The 9,850-nt window shown below is 38.8% G+C and overlaps 1 protein-coding gene across 7 annotated transcripts in view; it reads right to left on the bottom strand.

Moving 5' to 3' along the window:
• Window positions 1-48: 48 nt before the first annotated feature.
• LOC113040026 (protein unc-13 homolog A-like) overlaps window positions 49-9,850 on the bottom strand; it is a 28,340-nt gene continuing 18,538 nt past the window's right edge. Inside the window, exons 29-37 of one of the 7 annotated variants that reach the window (XM_026198226.1) lie at window positions 9,730-9,735; window positions 8,277-8,306; window positions 7,400-7,456; window positions 7,158-7,238; window positions 6,478-6,625; window positions 5,552-5,608; window positions 3,013-3,105; window positions 748-907; window positions 49-656 (exon numbers count right to left, since the gene is read on the bottom strand). In XM_026198226.1, coding sequence (XP_026054011.1) covers window positions 368-656; window positions 748-907; window positions 3,013-3,105; window positions 5,552-5,608; window positions 6,478-6,625; window positions 7,158-7,238; window positions 7,400-7,456; window positions 8,277-8,306; window positions 9,730-9,735 — 921 coding nt within the window. In that variant the 3' untranslated portion in view covers window positions 49-367. The remainder of the gene's footprint in view (window positions 657-747; window positions 908-3,012; window positions 3,106-5,551; window positions 5,609-6,477; window positions 6,626-7,157; window positions 7,239-7,399; window positions 7,457-8,276; window positions 8,307-9,729; window positions 9,736-9,850) is intronic. The other 6 variants (XM_026198228.1, XM_026198227.1, XM_026198230.1 and 3 more) reach the window with 6 other exon arrangements.

The following is a 9,850-nucleotide window of genomic DNA, read 5'->3' as shown; positions in this document are numbered from 1 at the left end:
ATTATATATATATATATATATATATATATATATATTAATGTTTTTCGGAATAAATCGATAAATATGTGTTGTACCTACTGGCAAGCTTTTGTCTTCAAATATGAAAAATCAAAGACATCACAAATATCAAGTATTTAAGAGATACAATATCCTGTGCTTGTTAAACAAGCCCTTCCTGGCAATTCTAATGGCAGTGCACTGAATACAAATATATAACTGCTTTGTCGTGTAAACGGTTGGTCATTAAAGTGAAGAACCAAGATAAATACGTCTTGTGTATTTTTTTCTATGTGCTAGTGCAACATCTGAACATCAGGGGGCAGTGTTTACATCAAAGTTACCACGCCTCACTAGCGTCATCCTGGTCTTAGCTCCGCCCCTCCTCAGCAGAGCGCTGGTCGGATTTAAGCTTGACGAATTCTTTCGCGACGTCGTCGTTGTTGCGCTGGGACAGGATTCGTAGTACGGTCAGGCCGGTTTCGTCCATGTGAATGCGTTTACCTAGCGGTAGCCAGCATGCTACGCTACCCCGTGGTGCTACGTCCTTCAGCTGCAGTACTGCCATGCCAACAGTGCGGTCCTCTCGTGCAAAGCAGTAGTCTTTCACGCACACCTGCAGCTCATAGCACTCCGGACCCACTTCGTTACTCAGTGTGCTTTGAAAAAGAAGCAGGATTGTGTTTTAAACAGGAAATGTTGCGTAAAATGTGGTATGCAGAAACTAAAATGCAAGTGCATGTCACTCACAATGTAAAGGTCTCATTGTATTTGGGAGCCCAGCTGTTGTTCTTGGACTTGGTGGCATACTTTCTTTTCTTATCACTGAGATGGGGGCCAATGATGTAGACCTCTACGAAGGGCCGGAAAATCCCAGAAGTCTGCCACCGCAGGTCATTCGCAGCCACCACTAAGAGAAAATTACATTGAGCTGTTCAACTTCCCTTCACTTGCATCCTATTACGCTGCAGAAATGAAGCTACCTGAGAGACCATTTGGGGTTCCTTAGACCACCATTCTATAAAAACCCTCCATTCTCAGAAGAAAATGCAAAAACACGTTTTATATATATATAAGAATTAATTATAATAAATGTACATTGTCTATATCCCTACATCGGCCCGGATGAATGGACCTTGTGGCGTGGCCCACTTGAGTCAAACATTCAAATTAATTTAGCACGCTCTGGCTCACTGCAGCAGTTCAAAAGTGTTTGTCAATATCAAAATGTTTGAAACGTTTGAAGGCGGGATTTAATGGTCATGGAGCTGAGCTGTGCGCCACTTGAAAGCGAGCTGACGAGGTAAGATGTAAGTAGCTAAACACGATGATACAATTCAGCAATATTTGTCAACTGTTTACAATAATAAAAAAAATTATAAACGATAATTTTTTTAGGGATGCAAACTATTGGCCTTTTCAAATTTCTTAATCTAATTTACATTATTTCTCACAATATAAGATAACAGTGACTGTTTGTAAACGTCTATCCAGACTTTCTTCTGTAATTTCACGTGTCTGAGAAAATGTGTACAAAAAAAAATTATAATTCAAAAAAGTAAAATACGATTAGACTTTCGCTTTCAAGTGCCATGATTAGGAAAGTGATATGTAGGCCTGATAACCTAATAAAAACTTAATTTGCTATTTAGATCACATGCGTTATTTTATATACACCCTGACAATCAAATGTTTGAAATAAGAATTTTTATTTATTTATTCATTTATTTATTTAAAGAAGGCTGAATTTATTTGTTAAAAATTATTTGTGATCAGTTATTACTATTAGTTCTTGTTATTATCAATACTGAAAACTGTTTTTGGTAAAACAGCACAGCTGCTTTTAATTATCATTGATAATTATCAGAAATGTTTCTCAAGCAGCGAATTAGTATATTCAAACGATTTCTTAAGGACCAATAGAAAGTCACCATAATAACAGCCCACATTCTGCACTACATCCCAAAACTTCTAGAGCAGAGCATTGGTGTCATGTGGACTTATGTTATGGGAGGCATTTACCTTTAGTGATATGAAATTGTCCCTGAGATGTGTAAAAAATTATTTACAATTATTTACTATTTGTCATATGCACTAGGAAATACCAATTATAATGTAAGAAGTATGCCAGTTATTCAAGAATTTCAATTCACCCTTTGAGAAAGCCAAGTTCTGCAACGAACTTATAAAATGGAAACCTTAAGTATATGCAAGAACTCTACAGAATGTCAATGAGTCGTCCCATGTTGGAAATGTTTTGAGGCACTTAACAATGCCTCCTAGAGGTTTTCCAGAAGTGTCTCCAGTGTGGTGATCTAAGGAACCAAAGTAGAGCCTTGCATACATTTTCTTTTTAACAGTGTAACATTTTTCCCATTACACTGCAAACCATTTGTGGTTGTTAAGATCAGCAAACTTGAAGAATCATTGGGGAACCTCTAGGAGGACCACCCTTTAAATTCTCGAAAGAACTTAGAAAATGGAACCCATAAGAACATCACTGTCCAATTGCCATTGGTTTTCTAGAGGGTTCGGCCAGTGTTCCATTCTGAGGAACCCTCATGTACCCTCATCATTTTTACATTCCCCCTGCAAAAATTGAGCTACCAAGATTGGCACACAAGGAGAACCTCGAGAAACCCAGGGTTTCTCAACTATGGCCCTTCAGGTCCACTTTCTTGCAGAGTTTAGGTCCAATCATAATCAAACACACCTGAACAAATTAGGTCTTCAGGACCGCTAGAATGTTTCAGGAAGCTGAGTCTCAGGATAGGTTAGAATTAATCTCTGCAGCAAAGAGTTGAGACATTTTTGAAAAAGGTTCTCAAAAGAACTTACAAGATGCAACCTGGAGATTCTTGGAAGAACCTTAAAGACACCAGGGTTTTAAAGTCATTGAGGCTTCTTCAAAATAACTTTTGTACCCAACCTGATGCAATTACTTTGTTCAAAATTTACGCTCAAGGAGGAATGCAAACAACAGGCTTCAGTTGCACATCAAGAAACAATACGTACCCTTCACTGTGACTTTGTGCTCTCCAGTATTTGGATGAGTGAAGATCTCCACATGGATAGACACCTCTCCAACTGCATCATCAACACCAGTACCTGCAGACAAGACGAGACAAGTCAAGACTCCATAGCTGTCTTTGCATCGGTATGGCTCAAAGGAACTTCTAATAACTTCCTCTATGAATTCAGTTACCGCAGAGTCATACAGAGGCAATGCATGCTTTAAACTGATTGGATGACAAAAACGTTTAAACAGTAATGGCGTTGAACCTGGCTTGAGAGATCATTAATAATACGAAGAGATTTTCAAGCTGGTCTTCTATGTTGGAACACTTCTTAAATACAAATTCAGAGCATATTATTGTATCGATCGAGTTCAAATGTGAATTTCATTCTGCACAGAATTTTGACAGCCGCTAATTTCCATTTCAAAAATTCAAAAAGCAGTGAGATTAACAAATTGACTTCACTTATTTGGGGTGATACATTAACGAACTTAAAAAGAAAATCGTATAGCACTGCGCAGGATCCAAATAAGCTCTGAAAATGACTGAACAAGTGATCCTTGCAACACATCTCTGATCTGAATTTGTGAGGCTTGTTCAGGCACAAAATTGGGAACACTTTATTCCGCTGTCCGTGTACATCGCTAACAACTTTTTACAGCTAACAAAAAATAGCAAGTTAGCAAACTCATGTCTACATGAACTGTTAACAATCTGCCATGACCTGAAATAATCAATGAAATCAGCTCACAATACACAGACAACCGAAATAAAGTAATGCCTCACAGGATTCTTCTGCAACAAACTGTTTACGATACAGAGAGAAGTGTGTTTCCTCAGATTAGCATGAGTGTACCATCTGTGCTCACACTTCATTTCTGGTGTCTCATGAAGGGTTTATAACCATGATGGGGAAGGGGGAGTGCAGTCCGTTGGTCCAGTCATTCATAGGAAGGAGAAGACAAGGAGAACATCTGTCTTTCACTTGGTTTTAAATGCAAGCAGGTACATGCGGAAAACCACATCCATTCCCACACATCTCCATTCATTCACACTCATGGAAAGTGCTGAGTCCTTTGTCCTAAAGTATGGATGATATTTACAAACAAATCTTATGCATTTATGATTGTAAGTTATTTGCTTTCTTTTTTATAAACACCTTTGATTAATGATGCCTCTGATGAAGTCACTTAGCTGAAAGCGAATTAAATGGCTAGATCTTTCCACAGAATCTAGGTGAGCTGCAATCAAATAGTAATAATAAAAAAAATAGATGCTTTTCTTTCGGCATCTGTTATATGTGTGCGCTTGTCAGAGAAACAGGCTGATAATGCAGTTTCCTCAGAGCAGAACCGTCTGAGCAAGCAGGGATCTGAAAAAGCTTGAACTAATGGTAATGCTGACGCTGTCGACGTAGCATTTTATGATTACTTCCAACCAAAGAGCAACTGGGTAAATGTCACGAAACCCGTCAAGAAATGTCCAGGTCGTATTTCACCACGAAAGTCAACAAAACAAAAATAAAGTGAGTAAAATAATATATATTTGTGACTCTGGACCTTAAGTAGCTGGGGTGTATTTGTAGCAATAGCCAAAAATGTATCATATGGGTGAAAATGATCGATTTTTTCTTTAATGCCAATAATCATTAGGACATTACTGAAAGATCATGTTTCATGAAGACATTTAGTAAATTTCCTACTGTAAATATATCAAAACTAAATGTTTGATTAGTAATATGCATTGCTAAGAACGTCTTTTGGACAACTTTAAAGGTGATTTTGTCATTTTTTTGATTTGTTGCACCCTCATATTTCAGATTTTCAAATGTTGTATTGTAATATTAATCAAATGTATTGTAATCAAAAAACAAAATGTCCTTTTGTGTCTTATGTCTTTGAAAATAATACATCTTTAACCTAATAATCAAATCAAGTAAAATAGACTCGGGCATCTCAAACCTCACTGACCTCCACTGACAGAAAGCTCATCACCTGACCTCAGGAACAAACTCTGATTGGCTGAGGGAGGGTTGTCTTGTTAGACTGAGCCTAAGGGAGGGAAACCACGTTGCGTGGTCGAGAGGGAAGATCGCGCTGAGCAGCAGAACAGACCCTGCATGCGGGCAAGCCGAGTCAGTCGAAATGAATGTCACATCTACATTAGACAATGTGGTTCAGTGCTCGGAAAGTCACGTTTCGTCACGGTCTCTCACTCGTGGCTCGTCATCCGCAGTGCACACATGCGCCTCTCACACTGCAGAAGTGTGTGCATTCCTCATTCACTGCCATTCAAAACACACTTCATCCTGGGCTTTCTTGCTGCTGTAGCGTCAAGATACATTTCAGACCAATGTATGTGAACATACAGCATGTTCTTCCCAGGTACTCATACATGCAAGGCCCTTTCTGGGGAAACATTTGGGTGGTTGTGGGGCATGCGATTGGCCCGTTGGAATGGGAGGTGCATGATCTGATTTGGGTGGATCACTGATTGGTTGTTGGTCGTCAGGAGCACCGGGCCCCACATGAACGTACCCTTCTCTGGGTACACGTCTTCACTATGGGTGAACCTTACCCCCTTCCCTCCATGAACTGGTGAAAGAGAAGGAGAGGACGCAGAAAAATACAGAGAGAGATTGAGAGCACATAGTGAAGAGGATTTGAGAGATGGAAAGAAAGACAGACAAAAAAGAAAGAAAGAACACACGAACTTGCTTTCATATGTGTTTAAATACTTAAATGAAGCAGTGACGTTTACCCTAATTACATTTTAAAGGATTATCTATTAAAATGACTCTGCCAGGGGCATCTCCATCTAAAGTGTGTCAGGATTTCCAAAGTGTGTGAAGGAGAGAAGGAAAGATGGAGACCAGATTAAGCTAAATAAATAAACAAATATGGAAAAGCTGTTTATTTTTAAAGTAAAGAAAACTATATTTTTAAATAATAATAATTGACATGTTACATATTTAATTCTATATAGTCTTATACTGATAATAGAACCTTCAATGAAAAACACATCTATTCAAATAGAAAAATGCAAACAACAACAACAACAACAAAAAAAGTAATTATTTTTGTTTTCTTTGCACACAAAATGTATTCTCATAGCTTCATAAAATTACGGTTATACCACTGTTGTCACATGAACTATTTTAACAGTGTTCTTACTATTTTTCTTGGCCTCGAACGTTGTAGCTGCGTTGCTCTCTAAGCAGGGTCAGAGAGCTCTCGGATTTCATCAAAAATATTGAATTTTGTGTTACGGAGACGAACAAAAGTCTCACAGGTTTGAAACGACATGGGGGTGAGTAATTAATGACAGAATTTAAATGTTTGGGTGGACTATCCCTTTAACTGCAAACAATACATTTGGCCTGATGTTCTGCCAAGGTTGAGAAGAGGTGTTTGGAACAAGTAATTGATATTTATAGACAGCGAGATGTCTGGAAGAGCCTTGCCTTGTGTATTCTGGGACTGAACAAAGGTCTTGATGAGTTTGTCAGTGGCCTGAGTGTAGAGGGACAGGGCGTAGTGCAGGGACAGCAGATCTGGACTCTTCTCCAGGAACGTCTTCTTCAGCCCCACACCTCCAGCATGGAAGTATTGCTAGAAAACCACAAAACAGGAGAAATAGCTTGAGACAATGTTGCTGTGTCTGGCTGGTCAGGATGCTCAAACAAACAAGAGCGATGCTGTGATAGCACTAGAAAAGCTACGGTTGATTAATTTCATGCTTAATCGCTGGAAACAACCTACGAATGGCTATTTATAGTTGTCTCTACTTATTAAACTGGGATAGAAGGACATTTTTTACATAAAACAAAAAATCTAGAATATATTCTCCTCTACATCTCAAGGTACAAAGACAATCCACTGAATGTGGTAAAGGGCAAAAGATTGACTGGAGTGTAAATTGAATATTACGAGGAAGGATAGTGCTATACGTACGTAGTGCAAATTAAACACATATTTATGTAACAGAATGAAAAAAATTTAAACAGAAAGATATTCATATTCTAGTGTAGAAGAAGAAAACTATTAGAAAAAAAGCCACATTTACACTATATTTAAAAACCCACTATTGTTGTCACAAATCAGTAGACACAGTCTTTACACTGACATTCAGCTCTTTACCCACCTTTATAGTATCCAGTGCTAACTCAATCACTGCACACTGTTTAGGGGACAGTGCCTTGGCCTCTTCACGAACCATGTGCTCCTACAAAAAGGACAACATTTTATTAGAACAAAATACAACAATGATCTTTTTACAATTCAAATTGTTAAGTCAGGTTCATTTAACCCTGAGTTAAAGCAATCCTGGCTTATCTTATGCCACACTCACTTTAAAAGTGAAGAGAAATGTAAAAACCTTCATACCTTCAACTTGGAGAGCTGACCGAGTTCCTTAGCTGCATTGAATATAAGTTGAGTGCCCTGGAGGAAGAAGAAGAAGAAAAAGAAAAGAAAAAAAAATGGAGGAAGTGAGAAAAACAGAAAGACAATTAGTCAGGTCACCGAGTTCAGCAAGGTTGTAGACAGAAATGGCACGTCACAGAGGTCAGAAACAGACGGTTTTAAACGTCAGACACAGGCACTCGCACAATCCCAGCGTGCCCCGCCACCCCCAAACACGCTTGCACACAGCCACGCATCGACACTTTACTGTTTGTGCAACATGAGACGGGAAACTAGCTACATACAGAAGACAGAGACAAGAGTTGAAAGGTTTAGGTAGGTCCACAGCCCGAACAACACCACTCTGGTGATATATCTAGTATCTACGATTGGCCGATACTCTAATCTTTGGATATATCACTAAGTGAATGAGGCTTGTGCACCTTATTATGCCGTTATAACATTATACAAATGTATACAATGCAGTCCTTCTTGGAAAATTAAACCGTTAGTGTACAGAAATAGTACTGTATTTCTGACATCGCAAAAAGAAACAGTCGTTTAGACCATCATGGACATCGAAGTCTAAAGCGACTGTCATGCATGCATTATTTAACCTGGGATGTCCGAGCACCTGGAATAAACTATGTGAGGATTTGCACATAGGTGTGAGTCTATAGGGAAACCCACAACTGCATTGAAAACAAGGGGTAAAACAAAAAAACACTGCTTCCACCGGTTTGTTTCAACAGAGGGACCCAAGTCACACAAAGAAGACATGAAAGAGAGAGAGAAAGAGAGAGAGAGAGAGAGAGAGAGAGACAGGACACATTGAGCTAAATGGGGATTCAGTCCTTACATCACTGTGACAAGCAAGCTTCACCCTGCCCTGTGAAGAAAGGGAAGGTGTGATTAATTGGAGAATTGGACTTGGCACTCTTTAATAGGCTGCCCATTATTGATTAACCATCAGACTAAAAGGCCAATCGCATCATTTCAGTTAGAGGCAAATTATGAAAAAAAATATTATTAAAAAAAACATGTTTTCAGTTTGTTGTTAAATGGACAGCTCATCCAAAAAAAAAAAAAAAAAAAAAAAAATATATATATATATATATATATATATATATATATATTCTCTTGTGAAAGGATGGTAATATTTTGGTCCGTGATAAAAAAAAAAGATTGAAATCCCATCACTTAATTGATGTTAAAACCGCTGCAGGGCAGTTTTGGTGAGCCATATTTGAATATACGTTAATGATATTTTAAAGCTACGGCAGATGAAAAGAATTTCTATTTGGATATGACGACAGACTTTTGATTTTTTGGATGAACTATCTCTTTAAAGTGGTTTAAATCCATTCTCCTAATTAATATTTAATTCAGATTTTTGTGTTCTGTGTAATCTAATGCACTAACTAAACTAGTCAAATATGAAAACTATGAAATCTTTCAAGGCAATTCTAGAAACAAAAGAGATGAAAACATCTTCAATTGAAAGCTAATGGATTGTAACATCACATAAAAAGGCAGAGCAAAAAAAAAACAATATTTCCGCCGTAAAATGGCGACACAGTTTTTAACAAACAACAAATTAATAGACTACATTGTTAAAAGATTTTTAAAAGAACATTTCTCGAGCCTGAGAATAAGGGAGAAAAGTAAAAATAATATCCCAGAAAACACATCAGTCTGAGACCTCGGGGTTCCAAAAGGCCTATTTTGGTACAACAACACGCAAAAACCAAACAGATTGACAGAATAATGTCTGCAGAGACTAAAAAAATAGAGGCTCGGGAGTTGAGGTGAAGATCAGACGCAAGCAACGACCCACAGAGGAGAGGTTTCAAACAGAGAAGGGGAGGGTGGACCACCTGAAACCAGTTAACATCACCCAGATATTAGACCAACGACGGCCACTAGACTGGTAGCGAAAGAGCCTCATTTCCAGGAGAATGAGTAGAGGAAGGGGTTGGCAGTCAGACGTGGGGCAGACATCAGATTGGAAGTTTTGCTGGGGCGGAAAAGGGCCTTGTCCAAGTCAATTAGGAAATGCACCATGCTACAGCCACCTCAGGTATACAGACCACTGAGGTGACCAGGGAAAGGAGAGGAAATGGATGAAGAAGAGAAGAAAGAGACAGCGGGAGAAGGAGAGAAAGACGTGACAGACGAATGAGGATGCATTGGACAAGAGGAAGGGACTTGGCAGCCACACAGAGCAGAAGGAGGTGGTGGAAAGGGGGTCACCCGGCATGGACGGACTGCAGGACACATAGACGCACAGACAAAAGTGCTCTGGTACTTACTATCATCTGTGGAGGTGGAGCGGGGGGAGAGCGAAAATGTAATAACCAGAGAGAAGGGTCAGTGAAGCTACAAAGAGCCCCACATCAAATCAAAAGAAGCATTAACATTCATTTTACAGGA

The sequence above is a fragment of the Carassius auratus genome, chromosome 22, assembly GCF_003368295.1.
Source record: "Carassius auratus strain Wakin chromosome 22, ASM336829v1, whole genome shotgun sequence".
NCBI classification, from domain to species: domain Eukaryota; kingdom Metazoa; phylum Chordata; class Actinopteri; order Cypriniformes; family Cyprinidae; genus Carassius; species Carassius auratus.
Note: the sequence above shows the minus strand (reverse complement) of the source record. Positions and strands in the feature narration are given on the sequence as shown.